General features: G+C 42.1%; 2 protein-coding genes across 2 annotated transcripts in view; one reads left to right on the top strand and one right to left on the bottom strand.

Annotated features, from left to right (window-relative positions):
- Positions 1-2,952, top strand: part of LOC146027623 (uncharacterized) — a 44,886-nt gene extending 41,934 nt beyond the window's left edge. Inside the window, exons 4-5 of the mRNA XM_083158274.1 lie at positions 1,016-1,096; positions 2,291-2,952. Of these exons, the coding sequence (XP_083014400.1) occupies positions 1,016-1,096; positions 2,291-2,391 (182 nt within the window). The 3' untranslated portion in view covers positions 2,392-2,952. The remainder of the gene's footprint in view (positions 1-1,015; positions 1,097-2,290) is intronic.
- A 2,177-nt stretch (positions 2,953-5,129) lies between these two features.
- KIAA1958 (KIAA1958 ortholog) overlaps positions 5,130-19,962 on the bottom strand; it is a 145,043-nt gene continuing 130,210 nt past the window's right edge. The window contains exon 6 of the mRNA XM_083179199.1: positions 5,130-9,463. Coding sequence (XP_083035325.1) covers positions 8,660-9,463 — 804 coding nt within the window. The 3' untranslated portion in view covers positions 5,130-8,659. The remainder of the gene's footprint in view (positions 9,464-19,962) is intronic.

Below are 19,962 nucleotides of genomic sequence, written 5' to 3' on the forward strand. Positions count from 1 at the left end.
CAAGCGCAGCGAGCCACCGAGCCCGAAGTGTGGCGAGCGGACACCTGTGAAGCCCGCGAGGGGACGCCGATACCTGTGAAGGTATCCGCGTCCGCTCGCCACACTTTCTATTCTCAACTCCACGCCGACGTGGATAGTAGGGGTATGAAAAGGTCGGAGGACGCTTACCGCTGCGCTCGCCACGCTTCGGGTTCACGTTTATAGTGGGGGGGGGTGGCGGCGTGGGGGTGCATTTAACATTGTAAGCACCCATTAGGGTGCTTATACAATTTTTAATCGCATCGCATTGTATGCCATACAATTTTAAAATTGTATGACATTGTACAATATCGCGCGATGTCGCATCGCATACCATCGCATGCCTTATGGTATGCGATGCGATGGGCGCCGCTATAATACACAAGTACCAAAAAAAATTCCCACTGAGGTGGGAGGCACTTGCTTCTCTAACCCTAAACTGTCAGCATGGCTGACGGAGCGCCACTGAAACCTGTGTTCGCAAGTCTCTGCTCCTCTTTTGTGTCTTCTGCTGCTGACTTCTGGTTCCAGGGTCTGCAGCGCTGCCGCTTCGCCATTGTCCCAAACCGTGCTGGGGCTATTTACATCGCACTCTACCCAGGTCCTGCCAGAGTTCCACCCAGGTCAGGACCTGGGCAGAAGTCCCGTGTAAATGGACATGGGTTGACCCCATTTACACCGCCACTGACCTGGGTCTGCTAGGCAAAACCCGGGCTTTTGCGGCATTGTGTAAAAGGGGTATAAAGCTGGGTCCGACCCTTGAAACTCCCGTGTTTGAAGACCCAGGTCCAACCAGGAATTTTGGTGTAAAATGGGGTATTAGTTATCCTATCTTGGGGGAAAAAATCAAGTGAGTGAGATAGCGGCATTGTTTCATTACAATGCATTCAATTGTCTTCCCAGTGCTTAACAATAATTTGTGAGGGTTATTTTTGTACAATAAAGTTAATGAACTTTTTAATATTCATTGTTTCTTATCTTTTTTTAATGATTATAGGTTGTGTAGTTACTTTGTGTTTGCCTGGATTGGAGGAGTGTATTAAAACCAGTATCAATGGAAACCGCTATCAATTCATAGGTACTGTATACTGTAAAAGTTATATTTTTTTTCTTTATGCGAGTTTAACAGTATTTTTCCGGAAATGTGCTCACTGTGGTCCACAGAAAAGTAGTAATTTGGGATGCAAAACGGTACCAAAGACAGCAGGAAATATATCAAAAGAGAGATAAAGTGGAGAAATTGGCCAAAGCAACCAATAACCTTTCATCACTTTGTAGACTGTTCCAGATACATGAAAGAAAATGACTGGCTGCTTTGGGCATCTTCTTCACTTTCTCTCCCCACGGCTTCTTAGATATCTACCTGAATCATGTCAGCATAAAAAAATACTAATTATCTCATATTGAAGGGTAAAATATAAATATATTATTTTCAGTACTGTATTTGTATAGACCTGATATTACACAATTAGGATTTGTGTGTACTGCTGGAGCAACAGGCACAGGAAAGATGTATACATTTAACAATTGGAACATAGACAGTCAAATAGTATATATTACTATACAAATCATAACATGCTAGAAATCATATAGCACATAAGCAACCCCAGGGCTGAAACTAGGATTTTTGTCACCCGGGGCAAGGCAGTAGAGTGCCTCTCCGATGTCCTCAGGATGCACCAGTTGACGACCAGGCACTCAGCTTCTTCCTGATTCCAGCAGCCCTACAGATGGAGCCTTCTTCAACTAGCCTTCTCTGGATAGCCATGGTAAGACGTGGCTCACCAAGGAGTATTGTTTTCAGCTGCAACACAATACATAGAACAATACAGTAGGGGATTAGCATATCATTAAATCTGACAGCTCACTTAATCCTATTAAAGGGCTGGATGAGGATGGCTCTAGCTGTACTTCCTCTTCATGACATAATGATGTGACATGATCAGCAGATCTAAAACATGCAAATGTCTACATTCCTAGTACCGTTCAACATCATTTTTCTCAGTTTTTTTCTTTAGGATGCCATTTCCAATTTTCCGTGTCTTGCATTCAAACTATCAGGAAGCAATAAATAATAGTATGGCCTTATGTGAATGAATTACTTGTAACAGGAAAATCAGAGCACAAATCTTGACACAAGAGAGCCCACATCATGAATTCCATAAAAGAACATAGCTGAATAATCCATACAGCAAAGTCCATCTCGTGCCTTCACAACAGCTACAATACCAGACTAGTAGAACTATCCTAATCTAATATTGTATTTTTGCAGATGAAGGAAAAGAAGAAATGCAGGAAATGTGTGTTGTTCGCTTAGCTGACTGCGCAACCAAATGTATCACCAGCTGGAGAGACCACCTCACAGAGGCATAGACTTTCTCAGACAATTTCAACATATTTTGCATAATTAAACATATAATCAATGCGAAACTTTTACCTGTTTTGTGATACAAGTGCATTTTTTTTTCAGTTTAAATTCTGTTGCCTATATGTAAAATATATTTTCCTGGCCTTTTGGGGCAATAATCAAAATTAAATATGTAATCAATGAAATATTGTGCTTGACAAGTCATATGTTATATAACTAGGGCAGTATTCCTATGGGAACGTGAAGGCAAGTTTTACCAAATTCTTAGAAAGTTACATTTCCTGGTTCATTAGAACATAAGTAGCTACTTTACACAAACTAGCTAGCAAGCACTTCTTCCACCACTTACTCCCTATGCACTCATGGACAGCTCTTTGCAAATGTCCGTGATACTCTGTGCAAAGTACAGTAGCATTTTAAAGGACTATGGCAATACAGAAAGACAGGTCATGATAATTAGAGAATGATTTATATCCTTATCAGAACCTCCCAATTATACTGTATATGTCATCTGCACAAAGTAACTTTGCTTTTACTAGGAACTATTCAGTGCATTTGTTTCCCATAAAAAAAGGTGCCAGTACTCACCTAAAGTTGATTTAAGATATATAATAGTAACATCAGAGGAGGTATTATGCACAGTGCCTAGCTGATTGCCACATTCCCAAAAGCATTTGTTCTGCCTATACAATTACGGACTCCAAAACTTTATCTGTTTTATTATATAAATGAATTGCTCTGCAAATTATCTGCTTCATATATATATATATATATATATATATATATATATATATATATATATATATATACACACACACACACGTATATATATTATATATATATATATATATGGTACTTGTTTCCTAGCACGGCCACAATCGTGAGTAATCGTGTCCCTTACTTAAGGGACACGATTACCCACGATGGACCCGATTTCTTTTGAAATCAGGTCCATTTTGCCGGCTAGGATAAAATATCGGGGGCATCGCGTCGGTCGGGACCATTAACATTGGTCCCGACGCGACCGACACGATGCCCCCGATATTTCCATAGACTTCAATGTTAAAAAATATTTTAACATTGAAATCTTGTCGGGAATGGTAAAATATCGGGGGCATCGCGTCGGTCGGGACCATTAACATTGGTCCCGACGCGATGCCCCCGATTTTTGCATAGGATTCAATGTTAAAAATTTTTTTAACATTGAAATGGTGTAAAAATGAAAAAAAATGTGAAATGGGTCCATATGACCCATTTCACATTATAGATGTCCCCGTCGTCGCCCCACGATAGACGCCAACCCGAAGCGTGGCGAGCGCAGCGAGCCCGCGAGGGGCGGCGGTACGCGTCCTCCGACCTTTTCATGCCCTACTATCCACTAGGGCGTGGAGTGAGAATAGAATAGTGTGGCGAGCGCAGCGAGCCACCGAGCCCCGCGAGGGGACGCGAATACCTTCACAGTTATACGCGTCCCCTTGCGGGCTTCACAGGTGTCCGTGGCGACGCGGACACCTGTGAAGCCCGCGAAGGGACGCGTTTACCTGTGAAGGTATCCGCGTCCCCTCGCGGGGCTCGCTGCGCTCGCCACGCTTCGGGCTCGGTGGCTCGCCACACTATTCTATTCTCACTCCACGCCCTAGTGGATAGTAGGGCATGAAAAGGTCGGAGGACGCGTACCGCTGCGCTCGCCACGCTTCGGGTATGCGTCTATCGTGGGCTGCTGTTTACGCGCTTCAATTTGGGGGGGTTGGGAATTTTTTTCATTGAATACAATGTAAAATTGGGTCCCAGGGACCCAATTTACATTGGATTCAATGAAAAAAATCGGGTAAAAAATCGGTCGGTCGCGTCGATCGCATCGCATGCGACCAAATCGCATGCGATGCGATCGACCCGATTTTTTTCAGCACGACCACCCCGATCTTAATCGGTGTGGCCGTGCTAGGAAACAAGTACCATATATATATATATATATATATATATATATATATATATATATATATATATATATATATATATATAGCAGATAATTTTGTGTCCAGTTTGAACTTCCAATTTGTAATTCTCTCCAAAATAAAATGTTTGATTTAGTCTAATCAGGTGTTGTCCTGATCAAAAGGAACTTTATTAAACATGTCTAAATAGTCCTTTAGATGCACTTTTTTTTATATGTACAGACTGAGGCCTTGCTTCCACCATCATGAAGCACATGTGAAATAAAATAAACCCTTTTTTTGCGAGTATAACATTCGTTATAATCCCTTGAAAAACAAGCAACAACCCCAGATAGACCCCATTGTAACTTACTTGTTACTTAAATAATCTGATCTTGCAATATGATCTTATATTTGCATCTGAGTTCACAGTTAAACTACACTGCCCAGGAAAAATGGGTGCATTATGGCACAAGGAGAAGGACTACATCTCAAAATATAATATTCCTATAATTAATGACCAATGAGATCATATTACCCCACACTCTCGTCCCCCCAAATAAAACCAAAATACATAAATTTACTTACCACACAAAATGCCATAAAGTTGCCATGATGTCACTATTAAAACATAAGCATTCATGTTTCCATCTTCCAGCTCCTATCACTTAGTTCAAAAGAATGACTCTTGAGTGAAGTAATTGCATAGACAAACCATCTCAGGGACAGTAACAGTATATGCCACCGTCACTTTCGCCCAAAATGAGAGAGCAGTATAACCAAATATGACTCATAATGCACACAGTGGGTACAGATTTTATTATTTCCAACTTTAATTTTTAAACCATCAGCAGTACGTGCAGATCCAGTGTACAAGGTATGGAAAACATCCTCTTTCAGACATAAGACAAGAGACAGACAACAGTTCACGCCATATTATTGTTATGATAAATACACAAAACTGAGGCACTTCTGCTTCGATCTTTGATTAGACTAGGAGATACTTTTAGTCCAACACATACATATATAATCCATATTTTCCATTGAAAGTAAAGCTATAATGTCAACTATTAGAGAAGAAAATCTGAGAGTCTTCTAACACAGTGGGCCCTATTCTAGTTCACTCTTTCTGACAAAATCCTTCTTAGATGGACAAAACCTAGGAGGTTATTCTGGTTGGTGCGTAAATCTCCGAATTCTTTCGGGGCGGTCCGCACGCCACGCTGTGCGGACATCGTCCGAAGAAACGCCCACCGGACCTCCGCATACGGACGGACTCACACTAGAAGAACAGGGCGTGTTTACGGACGGCATCCAAACTTTGCGTGTGCGGTGGACACACACATATTCTGCACGGTCTTACAGCGTATGCACGGTCTTACCGCGTCAGAACGGACGGGAACCTGCCCGTACGCACCAATGTTATTGGTGAATGTAAAAGTGACATGTATATTTATATTAGTGATAGCAAGTTCTGTCCATTTCTTGCAGTGTAAATGTGTGTAACAAATGCAGCCGTAATGGTCCATTTAAGCTGCAATGGTTCCAATTGAAGCTATGACAAGAGTGTAATTAATGAGTAATGAGTAAAGGAGTGGATTGTATTGTGTTCAGCTGACATTGGTTCAGGTGCGCCCGAACTGATTGGGCGTTCCGAATGCCTAGCGCTGGGGAAGCCAACCCTAGTCCTCGAGAGCTACCAACAGTGCATGTTTTGCAGGTCTCCTCACAGAATCACAAGTGAGCTAATTAGCTCCATCTGTGTATCTTTTAAATGTGTCAGTCAGTAATGAGTGCAGCTGTGCAGCAGCTAGGTTGTCTGGAAAATGTGAACTGTTGGTAGCTCTCGAGGGCTAGGGTTGGCTACCACTGGCCTAGCGCATGACCAAGTGGTGTCCGCAAAGCAATACTTGCTTATGAAGACCGCATATTTCCTGCCTTTTTGTTCGTGTGCAGTCGGTGTGCTGTCCGAATGCACACCTACCAGAATTAGTGCACTCCCTCATGTACGCCCAGTTTAGCCCACTTTGAAACTACGCCCCTGTGTACTTCCGAATGACGCCCATATTTCCCGAGTGAATGCGGTGCAAATTTCTGTACGGTATTAGTGAGAACGAGTACGGAGACCTTGCGTGGCACATGCGCATAGCGTTGCCCACGCATGCACAGACGGCTAAAAAACGCCATCCGTAAGAATTCGGAAAATTACGCATCGACCAGAATAAGGCCCCATGTGCACTGCAGGTGGGGCAGATGTAACTTGTGCAGAGAGAATTAGATTTGTGCAGTGTAAAAATAAAGCAGTCAGTATTTTCCCTGCACAGAAACAAAATAACTCACCCAAATCTAATTATCTCTGCACAAGTTACATCTGCCCCCTGCAATGCACATGGTTTTGTCCATCTAAGAAGGATTTTGTCAGAAAGATTGAACTAGAATAAGGCCCAGTGTGTGACATGTTCTTTTCTAACTAAGGAAAACAAATAAAATGACACCTATAGGGTAAAATATGCACTCCCACATCAGTCTGCATATCACAGGATCTCCCTAATAAGGGTCAGAATGCAGCTACAATGATCCTTTTGTGCTTCTACCTATAAGTTAATGCAACATTTAATTATCAGGTAATACCTAATTCCTGCAACTGTGATTCTAAAGATACAAAATGTATTATAAAATAACCTGCACTTTCCATTTATATTGGTATCACCAGTGACAAGAGAAAGGACAACATTTAATCTACTACTACAGTATAAATGGTAACACTGCACCTCCCATTCCTAGGGGTCAGCAAATTACAAGGTTAAAAGCATCAGACAGAATATATTGTCTTAGCATTTTTATAGACTCCCCAAATGCAAGGTGGTATCATAATAAACTATCTAAAAGATTAACACCACATTGGAATAGCTTTGTACCTATTGTTTGGAAATAACATTTATTATATTTTTATTTATTATTCTTGTGCAGTTTATCTCATCATGCGCTTTTATTGAAATATAGTCCATTTTCAATTAATGTAAAAACAGACATTTAGTCAATTGGTTAAACTCCGAAACTGAAACCGTCTGCGGCCCTAGAAAACATGTAGGGCAGTATTCAATGCTCTGGATTCACCGCTTTTTTAGGCGAATCGGGCTGTTTTCACACTCTGCGGGGAATCTTTTCACTGAAAGTCTGCTTCACCCTAGTCAATGATCACTGTTGAAAGTCAACAGTGAATTCCGGCCAGTTCTCGTTTTCATGCTCGCTGCAATTCGCTGGTGTATTTCAATGGGGTTTTCACTGGGATTCGCCGAGAGTGTATTCAATGCTAGGATGGAGAATTGCTTTCACCATGATTCACCGTTCTTTTTTTTTTTTGTGTAAAAAAAACATTAATTGTATTATGTGAAGGGGCATGCTATTTGGATTCATGTACTTGCAGCAAATGAATATATATTAAATTTATTTTTTTTTTTTACATGACGTCAGCAGGGGCGGGCAGCCGCTTATTACTATTCACTGCACTAGGTCTCGCTCATTTCATATGCATGAGCGGGACCAGCGCAGCTCTCCCTGCACCTCCCCGCCTGCCCTGCCTTCCAGTCTCCTCGGGGAGGCAGCTTCTGCTGCCTGTGTCCCCGCCAGTCCTCCTTCTCCCCCCTGCTGCTGTGTGCAGCATGCGGTGCAGGCAGGGAGGCTTCAATCTACCTGCCTTCCATCGCAACCCCCCCCCCCCCCCGGCTTTCTGCGGCATTTGCCCAGGGGGTTAAAATTAGCCGTCAGGGGCAGTGAGCCCTTGACTCGTTGAATAGGGGGAGAGGGAGGGCTGGCGGCGGACCGGGAGGATGGCGAATGTGCAGCAAATACTTTGCTGCACAAATGAAAAAAATCATTGAATACTACCCGTAGTGTCAACAATTAATGTCCCAAGAAGAGATTGGTCTGTGAACAAGGGACCTGCCTATCTAGTTCAGTAAGGGAAAGGTGATGGTTCTGCTCATGTGCTGGTATATCTATGTATTGCCTGTGACAAACATCTGGGGAATAGTATATTGCAAATTTGTATTTCATTTTCTGATACTGTTGAGCTAAATGAGATATTGTTTAATTTCCTTTTTCTTGTATTTCTGTAAATACAAGTGCTAAAAGGCACTATTTTCTCTTGCCATGCTTGTGAATGTAACACTGATCATGATCATGTGGTCCTTATAAGTCATATTAGTCCTAAACTCATCCAGAAGATGGTTCACAAAACCCCATATACCCTGTAGTGAGGAAATCTAGTTCAGATTACAGAGATGCGTTCTGCTGGTCAGCATTGTGCAACTAGCTAATTTTATGTAATGGGGAAAGGTTAGTAGTTGTTAAGGGGACCAAACTTTCTAAATGTCTGAGTAAAGGAAACAAATGTGTAATTATCACATTGGTCTAACTTCACTCGTTTTGCCAGCTTTGGGACAACACCGCGCAAAGACCTAAGACCCATCCGCTGCTCTTCGTACCAGACTGTTTCCATTCCACTGACTTCTTTTCGAGCGGTTAGGTAAAACGGGGAGTTTACTTCCATCTGAGATGGCGGGCGATGGTTGTACATATATTTATATAGAAGACAGTAGGGGCATCGTCTGTGTCCATTTGAATGTTCATGGTAGATCTGTCCATAACACATCTTATTTATATTTGCTTGCTTGTCTCTTTTTACACTGTCTGTTCTAGCAAAGAAAGGTTGATTACTTGCATCCTTGAGTAATTCAATATCACCATACATTAGATCTGCATGTTCCTGTAAAGTCCTCATGTTTAGAAACTGGCTGTTGTATTTGACCACGGATGATAAGAGGGGCACAGGCCCATCATCGCCTAGACATCCAATTCTCCACATCTCCTCTTCATCTGCTAGTGTGAAGTAGACAATATTGCGTGATCGGGAACCTGACATTCCAGCTTTATTGAGCATTCTCAACTTTTCCTTTAGTTTCTGGGAGGATGAATTAAAGACACTGCTGGTGATAGAGAATCCAGCCCCAGCATTCTTCAGGATGCGATCTAAGCCTCTGCGTATGGCATGAAGGGATGTTGCCAGAAAATCTGATCCATCTGTTTTTTTTACCGTCACATAAAAATCTTCCAGAAGCTCATTTAGCTTAACAGCAGGGACCTTACACGCAAACAAAAACAAAGGGAAGAAACCGGTTTATGAAGGAAGCATATTCTGACACCACATTTGCTGCTAGTATGATATCAATGCCTAATTCATTTGCAGCTCATTGTCTCTTATTTAAGTAACAGTTCAATTTTATATCAGATAACAAAATGCACACTGGATGCATAATGTGCTATTTGCTGTAGGATAGACCCAAAATCTTCTGTTACAGTCCAGGTTTTAAGGATATCCATGTTTGAGCACAGGTGACTTAATTAGTACCTAAATCAATTTGATTACACCATTTGGACACAAACATAGATATCCTTAATACCTGTACTGTATTGTTGGAGTTTGGGATATCTGCATTTTAATTGTGCAATCATTTAAAAGCCCAAACCATCTTGTCTTTCCTCTTTGAATGATTGCCACTATAAAAATAGTGACAGACTTGCTGGAATGCTGCCAGAACCATCTCACACATTTATGTAAGACCCTATGAGCTTGTTTAATTATGGCTTGTTATGTGCACAAAAGTTCAGAAATTAAATTGCCACCAGTTAAATTAATTTATTTTTAATTGGAGTAGTAGCAGCAGCAGGAGTCAATGGTATTTTAGAATATATATATATATATATATTTAGCAGCTGGTGAACTACTGCTGTCCTACAGACTTTCCAACACTCGACAGCCAGAACATTGAATTCCTCTTGTCGAGTTACTATTGGATGAACTGAAAACAGCCTGGGATTCCAACGTTCCGACAGTCGAAATCCCTTATTGAATACCCCCAAAAGTCTGTATGTGCCCTTTGAGTTGTGATCCTGTGCCAAAAAAAGGAAAAAAATTTGTCAAGGTTCACAGTAATTGTAACAAGACCAATATATGTGCCCATTGCAAGGCAAACTTGGGTAGGGGTTGTGTGGGCCACATAGATCCAAACCTAGGCCCAAACAAAAGTGAGAAAAATAAAATCACCCCAAGCAACATGATCCCTCTTCAATACATTCAAGCATGCCCACTTTTTGTCAGAACAGTACACGATTGACCCCCCTTGAATACAATGGATAAGACTGTCATAGCTTAAGGTGCCCATGCATGCTATTGCATCATGCGATGCACGCTCCCACGGGCATCTCATCACACATTACAAAAAGTATGTGCTGCACATACTTTTTGTACTGCCCTCGGATCGCATCGCATGCAAAACGCATGCGTTGCGATGCAGCCCATAACGGGTGTGATCATCGCACCATGTATGGGCACCTTTACTGATAAAGGCAACAATGTACATTGTTGCCTTTATCTGTAAGCTATGACAGAGCATGTCTCCAAACCTGGAAATGATCCACAATGGACTGTGGACCGCAAGCTGTTAATTGTGCATCTGTTCTTGATTTGCAAGCTTTGAGACATGTGGATTCAAAACAAGCCAGTTTTCACTCAGATGGCTACTGAACTGCTGTTGGACCTTTATTGATATGATGTTGAGCTTTATTTGAGTCTTGTTTGAAAAAAACGTTGCTGCTACTAATTGCCACTTCTTTGAGGATTAAAATTATTTGCATATTGAACTTTCGTGAGTGCCTATCTTTGTTTCATTATATATATATATATATATATATATATATATAAAGTCCGATGGATCGGCACTCGCCCCGCACAAAGCTTGATAACTGGCCCCGGGTGCCCTCTTGGGTAGACCAGTAATGTAGACAACGTAAAGATAGCGGCACTCTCGGGAAATAATCAACACGCTCAATAATAATCAATAATCAAATAATCAATCGCTGAGTACGTGTTGATTATTTCCCGAGAGTGCCGCTATCTTTACGTTGTCTATATATATATATATATATATATATATATATATATATATATATATATATATATATATAGGAATTGGGTGCGGCGGCACTCGACAAGATGCTGAAATAAATGCCAGGAGACTGGACTGGTTCCCAACGTTTCGAGGCAGTGTGCCTCTTTATCAAGGTGCAGAAAGACAGGTATACATAATAAAAAACATACCTTTATCCCTTTCCGTTGCGTTCAGCGTCCACGCCGGCGCCTCCTCACAATGTGGTCGACACTACGTCGGCAAAACAATCAGACCTTTTAAAGATAGAGCTGCAGGGCATAGGTCAGCCATTAAAAGCGCCATCGCTACCGGAGTGAGCGAGCAGCCGGTAGCTCGCCACTTCTTTGAGGCGAAACACCCTTTAACTTCTTTAAAATATAGGATCATCGAACAAATCCCGAAATTCAAGAGAGGAGGTGACAGGGGCCTCCAACTGTGTCAAGCTGAGAGCAGATGGATTTACAGACTCGAGACCCTGGCCCCTAAAGGGCTTAATGAGCACTCGGGTCTGTCATACTTCTTATAGATAAAATATATACATGTGAAAATATACAAAAAACGCTGTTTTCCTAATACTGACCATTGATGGCAGAAGGGTATGTAACCATAGATGCCACCAGGGTCATCAGATTGACCAAATGGTCCAATGCAATAGGAAACAGCTGTTCTGATTGATTAAAGGTTCCTTGTTAGGTAAATTTAATATGTTAAGCCTTGGTCCATCTTAAATTGAGGTGCAAATACGAATGTATGCACTCATACTAACTAAATTGTGCATTTAGCAATGAATATGTTACAGTGCAGTTTGGTGAGTCGACACTGTGTGTCGTCCATCAAGTGACACTTTATTCCAAACATGCCCATTTTTAAGATAAATTTAGGGAACACATTTGTCCTACATTCTATATGTTTCTGTTTGTTCTTTTTAATTTTTCTTGTAGTATATATTTACAGCTCACTTTGATATATTCAGCACGTGTTTTTCTTTCAGAGTTTTCACATGTTTTTGGTTTGTCATTTGCATTCACATATGTTTGTAGTAATCAGCACAGTTGTTTATATATTTTGAGCGATTTTTTTGCACCTTGCATGTATATTCATACATGCTCTTATATGCACATTATTCAATACTATGTATTGCAATTTTAGCACGCCCACTGTGTGACGTTAGCCAGACGCCCGCCCCTTCATACCGAAATGATGACGTCAAGTCGCCGCGACGGGAGGAGGCGCCGGCGTGGACGCTGAACGCAACGGAAAGGGATAAAGGTATGTTTTTTATTATGTATACCTGTCTTTCTGCACCTTGATAAAGAGGCACACTGCCTCGAAACGTTGGGAACCAGTCCAGTCTCCTGGCATTTATTTCAGCATCTTGTCGAGTGCCGCCGCACCCAATTCCCATATACCCTGAGCTCCTCTCAGGTATTTCTACACGGGGGGCACCGCATTATTGGAAGATACCTCTTGCACACCTGGTCGGAGTGCCGCCCCACCATCTCTATATATATATATATATATATATATATATAGGTTGGGTTTATTCAAATCCAGACAGAGAGCAAAGAAAATAAGTTTTAATACATCAACAAATAAAACGTAAGGTCAACATTTCGAACCAACAGGTCCTTTGTCAAGACGAACAAATTACAAATGTGCAGCAAGGTGAAAGGCAGCCAAGTGAACCTTGCCTGGGGAGCACCCCCGTAAATGGTCAGTTATTTGGGTACTTGTTTCCTAGCACGGCCACACCGATTCAGATCGGGGTGGTCGTGTCGGAAAAATCGGGTCGATCGCATCGCATGCGATTTGGTCGCATGCGATGCGATCGACGCGACCGACCGATTTTTGACCCGATTTTTTTCATTGAATCCAATGTAAATTGGGTCCCTGGGACCCAATTTTACATTGGATTCAATGAAAAAAATTCCCAACCCCCCCAAATTTAAGCGCGTTAACCCCAGGCCACGATAGACGCCAACCCGAAGCGTGGCGAGCGCAGCGAGCCCGCGAGGGGCGGCGGTACGCGTCCTCCGACCTTTTCATGCCCTACTATCCACGTCGGCGTGGAGTGAGAATAGAATAGTGTGGCGAGCGCAGCGAGCCACCGAGCCCGAAGCGTGGCGAGCGCAGCGAGCCCCGCGAGGGGACGCGGATACCTTCACAGGTAAACGCGTCCCTTCGCGGGCTTCACAGGTGTCCGCGTCGCCACGGACACCTGTGAAGCCCGCAAGGGGACGCGTATAACTGTGAAGGTATCCGCGTCCCCTCGCGGGGCTCGCTGCGCTCGCCACGCTTCGGGCTCGGTGGCTCGCTGCGCTCGCCACACTATTCTATTCTCACTCCACGCCGACGTGGATAGTAGGGCATGAAAAGGTCGGAGGACGCGTACCGCCGCCCCTCGCCGGCTCGCTGCGCTCGCCACGCTTCGGGTTGGCGTCTATCGTGGGGTGACGACGGGGACATCTATAATGTGAAATGGGTCATATTGGCCCATTTCACATTTTTTCACATTTTTACAGCATTTCAATGTTAAAATTTTTTTTAACATTGAAGCCTATGCAAAAATCGGGTGCATCGCGTCGCATCGCGTCGGGACCAATGTTAATGGTCCCGACCGACGCGATGCCCCCGATATTTTACCTTTCCCGACAAGATTTCAATGTTAATTTTTTTTTTAACATTGAAGTCTATGGAAATATCGGGGGCATCGCGTCGGTCGCGTCGGGACCAATGTTAATGGTCCCGACCGACGCGATGCCCCCGATATTGTCTCCTAGCCGGCTAAATGGACCTGATTTCAAAAGAAATCGGGTCCATCGGGGGTAATCGTGTCCCTTAATTAAGGGACACGATTACTTAAGATTGTGGCCGTGCTAGGAAACAAGTACCGTTATTTGCTACTTATTTAATAGGTGTGCCATTAGAGTAAAAGGCACGCACAAATCAATCAGCATATACAATTAAAAAACACCCTAATTCAGTAATAAGTGCATAACCCCTTGGTATTTGTGACTAGGTGTCAGCAGCAGTGGTGGAACGCACGCCACACCGGGTCAGCAGCACGTATCACCACCGCCTGGTTACAGTATGGCCGTGCGTTCCACAGAGCCGGATATCCGGCTCCTGGAACGCAGGCCAGTTACCCGGCGCACTGCACAACGTAGCACCAGCAGTGCTCAGCGCTTAAGTAATCAAGGTACCATGGTTTCATTAGAGTTAATATGTATTGTAAAAGCACTATCCACAAATATACATAAAATCTCGGTGTTAAGCTGGATCAAACATAAATCTACATTCTTTGTCCATAGTATCAGATACTCAAAATCATATGGGCTAGACCAATAAGAGGGGCAGAGCAGGGTCACCATCGCCATCCACAGCAGTTAATGAAGCTTAAAAAAAAGGTACAAAACATGCACACATGTCAGCAGTAAATATGCTGCACACACTATATACATAAATATTTACATTACATACAAAAACACATATATAAACACACAGACAGACAATGGACAAAAAATGTAAATATTAAATGTTGGAACTCATTATAGATATGGCTACGCCTAAATCGATCAAACAGCATTCAAGTCACAAGGAAGCAATTTAGAGGATTATTTTCATTTAATCCCTGTGGGGGAAAGCTTATTCAATTTGTATATATATCTAGATTCCAGACGTTGCAGCATTAGTGTTTGGTCGTACCCCCCCTTTTGGGTTTTGGGACATGGTCCACCAGAATACATCACAAAGTGGCCACCTGATCGCCAGCACCGAGGCAGTATTTCGCCACCGGCTTGTCCGTTGATCCAGTCTGTATAACTGTTCTAATGGAATAGTGATGATTTGCAATCCTGTCTCACAACAGGTTGTCATATCGACATAATATAGTGTATATGAGCAAATCAACACATAAATAATGAAGGAGCTGGTGCATATCATTCGGTGCTTGATCTTGACCTTACTAGCGTTATGCGGATGGTTAATAGTTTTTCCAATGATCATCCCATTACAGGTTGTGCACCCAGCAGATTGAAAGTATCCTCCTCTATCATTGAAATTATAAATGCCCGTGCTTAATGTTGGATACATAGTCGGTCTTATGAATAGTTGTTGTATATTAGGCCCACATCAGTACAAATTCATTGGTGGTAGTGCCCTCTGTAACTTTAAGGTTGGATCACTGGAAATAAGTGACCAATGCTTATTGTAAACTTTTTGGGTGGTATAGGCCATGTGATCAGTTTCCCACTCATACAAGTTGGGGAGTTTCACATTTTTTAACCCTTTGCTCAAGAGGCTGGGTATAGCGAGCTTTAACTTTAATCAAACATTGCTCTATTATTGTTGGTGAATACCCTCTTGTACGGAAACAGTCTTTCATCTCCTCAATCTGTTGTTCAGCTGTCTGTGGGGAGGAGTTAGTCCGAAGCACTCTTAGAAACTGTAATATAGGCAGGCTTTCTTTTAACTTTGTAGGATGTTGGATTTGTGCCTGCAGCAGTGTGTTGAGATAGGTTTGTTTTCGGAATAATGTGTATCCAAATTTGTCATAGTCCCGGAATACGGTCACGTCCAGAAAATCGACTGCATGCTGGTTGAGGAAATGAGTGAACCGTTTTGGCTCAGATACTGAGTTAACCCAACCAATCATTGTGAAAAATGCATCCTGCATTCCTGACCAAATTAAAAAGAGGTCATCTATGAATCTTAGATAACTAATCAGGTGGGCACCAAATTTGGGTACAATATATTTCTGTTCGTACCAATCCATGTACAGATTAGTATAAGAAGGGGCCAAATTGGACCACATCGCTGTACCATTAATCCACTAGTACGCATTACTCTACATGAATAAGCTCGATAAGTAAGTAGAAAATCAGTGTAGCTTCCATACCAGCTGAGGTATCAACGTATAAAAGGGACTGTATGTCCATAGTTACCAGCCAGGTGTCCGAATCTGGTAAAGTAATCTCTCTCATTTTTACCCAAAAAATTTGAGTGTCTCGGCGAAAGCTCTGGGTCTGATAAACTAAAAGTTGCAAAAATCGGATCAAAATAGACCTTATCGTCATCGTCCTCCATTAATGAAATAAAATTATTCTGTTCAGCCGATTGCAAATCATCATCAAGAAATGAATCCCAGTTTGGGACATACTATTTCGATCAATAGGACCAACAATGTCTATCTATACCAAATAGATCAGGGAACACAGGATCAATAACATATAAAGATATAGAGCCAAAACATTTTATTGATCCTGTGTTTGCTGATCTATTTGGTATAGATAGATGTTCTTGGTCCAAATGATTGAAATGGTATGTCCCAAAATGGGATTTAATTTCTTTATGACTATTTGCAATCAGCTGCACAGAATAATTTCATTTCATTAACTGACGACAACGCCGATGACATTATCTATTTTGATCATGTGGAGTTCTTACAAATCTGAGCTAGTTTCTGCTGGCAATTCTATTCTAAATTCCTAAGATTAAGAAAATGAGAAATTGAACTGCTATTTCATGGTCAGATCCTCAGAGAATACCACCATACTAAGAAGATACCAAGATTTAGAATAGCTAATGTCCCAACAAGAAGATGCAATAAACCCACGTTCTCCGCAGATCTAATTCTGCTGGGAATTACTGAGGTGGGCTCTGAACTCAAGAAAATTAGGGCTGAAATTGTAACAAGCACATCTTAAGCGTTTAATGAATGACAAACTGATACTTGGCTGGATAAAATCAAGGTGCATGTAGATCAGTGCCAATTAGAATTGTTAACCTTTAAGTGTAAGAAATTGGAGACAGTTACCACTGACTAAGACCCATACGGCTTATCAGTGGTTAACAGAGGAGACTACAGATAGATGAGGATGACCACCTAGATTCTGTAAAACTAGCGGGCAAAATTGAAGTGGATATTCAACAACCTTATTGTCCTCTGATAGTGAAGTGAACGATTCAGCTGAATCAAATATTGGTGCTGACCGCCAGCAACTTTTTTTTTTTAGATTCGACCACACTGAATTACCCACCTTTTCAAATGGAGGACAAGGCACCACCAAAGAGGGGTGATACCAAAAAAAGGGGGAGAAAACCAAAAAATTGATAATACGGTAGATATGGCGCTAGTGTGCAATTGGATGGATGTGAAAACATTGCTGTTTCTGAAGGCTGATTCTCCGATTACACCCATTATTTATACCCTTTCCAAGGTGCACAAGGGCCTTGAAAACTCCCATGGTCAACCGAGCATTTTGGCCACAGGGTCTGTCTTACAACACTTGGCAATTTATGTTGAGTGATTTTTGCAACCTTTAGTTTATCAGACCCAGAGTCATCTCCGAGACACTCCAGATTTTTTTGCGAAAATCAGAGAGAGATTACTTTAGCAGATTCGGAGACCTGGCTGGCAACTATGGACATACAGTCCCTTTATACGGTGATACATCACCAAGCTGGTATGGAAGCTATGCGTCAGCAGTTCATTGCTAATGATCAGACTAAACCACCCACTGAGTTTCTACTTAGACTTATCGAGCTGGTGTTAACAAAAAAATATCTTCATGTACAGTAATGTGTATTACACACAAATTAATGGTACAGCAATGGGGTCCAATTTGCCCCCATCCTATGCCAATCTGTAAATGGATTGGTAGGTACAGAAATATATTGTACCCAAATCTGATGCCCACCTGATTAGTTATCTAAGCTTCATAGAGGATATCTTTTTCATTTGGTCAGGGAAGCAGGATGCATTTTTCACAATGGTCGGTTGGCTTAACTCATTACCTGAGTCAATACAGTTCACTCATGTCCTCAACCAGAATACAGTCTATTTTCTGGACGTGACAGTATTCCAGGACTGTGACAAATTGGGATACACATTATTCCAAAAACAAACCGATCGCAACACACTGTTGCAGGCACAAAGCCAACATCCTACAAAGTTAAAAGAAAGCCTGCCTAGATCACCATTACTAAGAGTGCTTCGGACTAACTCCTCCCCAAAGGCAACTGAAGAACAGATTGAGGAGATGAAAGACTGTTTCCGTACAAGAGGGTATGCACCAACAATAATAGAGCGATGTTTGATTAAAGCTAAAGCTCGCTATACCCAGCCTCTTGAGCAAAGGGTTAAAAAAACTGTAAAATCCCCAACTTGTATGAGTAGGAAACTATGATCACATGGCCTATACCACCCAAAAAGTTTACAATAAGCATTGGTCACTTATTCCGAGTGACCAAACCTTGAAGTTAAAGAGGGAACTACCACCACTGAATTCATACCGACGTGGGCCTAATATAAAACAGCTATTGATGAGACCGACTATGTGTCCACCATTAAACACTGGCATTGCTAATTTCAACAATAGAGGAGGATGCTTTCAATGTGCTGGGTGCACAACCTGTAATGGGATGATCAGTGGTAAAACTATTAACTATCCACATAACGGTAGTAAGATCAAGATCAAGTACTGATTGACATGCACCAGCTTCTTTATTATTTATGTGTTGAATTGCCCGTGTACACTTTACTATGTTGGTACATGCCCTACCGGGATGTATTCTGGTGGACCATGTTCCAAAACCCATGAGGGGGCAGCAACTGACTAATGCTGAGACGTCTAGAATCTAGATCGATATACAAATGGAATAAGATTTCCCCCACAGGGATTAAATGAAAACAATCCTCTGAATTGCTTCCTTGTGATTTGAATGCTGGTTGATCAATTAGTAGTAGCTATAATGAGTTCCAACATTTAATATTTCAATATTTTGACCATTGTCTGTATATATGTATTTTTGTATATAATGTAAATATGTATAAAGTGTATGCAGCATATTTACTGCTGCCATGTGTGCATTTTTTTGCTTTTTTTAAGCTTCATTAACTGCTGTGAAAGGCAGTGGTGCCCCTGCTCCACCCCTCTTACTGGTCTAGCCCATATAGTTTTGTGTACCTGTTACTATGGAAAAAGAATGTAGATTTAGGTTTGATCCAGCTTAAAAACACCAAGATCTTATGTATATTTGTTGATAGTGCTTATACAATACATATTAGCTCTGATGAAACCGTGGCACCTTGATTACTTAGGTGCTGATCCCCGTTGGTGCTACATTGTGCAGTGCGCCGGGTGGCTGGCCTGCATTCCAGGAGCTGAACTTCCGACTCTATGGAGTGATAGCAATTAACTGACCATTTAGGGGGGCGCTCCAGGCAAGGTTCACTTGCCTGCCTTTCACCTTGCTGCAGTTGTAATTTGTTCATCTTGACAAAGGACCTGTTGGTGTGACAAGTCGACTTTACGTTTGACTTGATGATATATTAAAACTTATTTTCTTTGAGACTACTCGCGAGTGCCCTCTGTCTGGATATAAATAAATAAGACAATCTCTATATATGTATATGGCACACTTGTTGTGTGACCCTAGTGCAGGGCTGGGCAACACCGGCCCTCCAGATGTTAATGAACTACACATCCCAGGATGCTTTGCATTAGTTTTGCTATGTGGCCATGATGAAACTGATGCAAGGCATGCTGGGATGTGTAGTTCTTCAACATCTGGAGGGACGGTGTTGCCCAGCCCTGCCCTAGTGGGTCACTGTTGACCAGGACCGGGTGTGAGTGCCGACTTCTGGATTACT

Source organism: Crinia signifera, chromosome 1 (assembly GCF_055691185.1).
Source record: "Crinia signifera chromosome 1, ASM5569118v1, whole genome shotgun sequence".
NCBI classification, from domain to species: domain Eukaryota; kingdom Metazoa; phylum Chordata; class Amphibia; order Anura; family Myobatrachidae; genus Crinia; species Crinia signifera.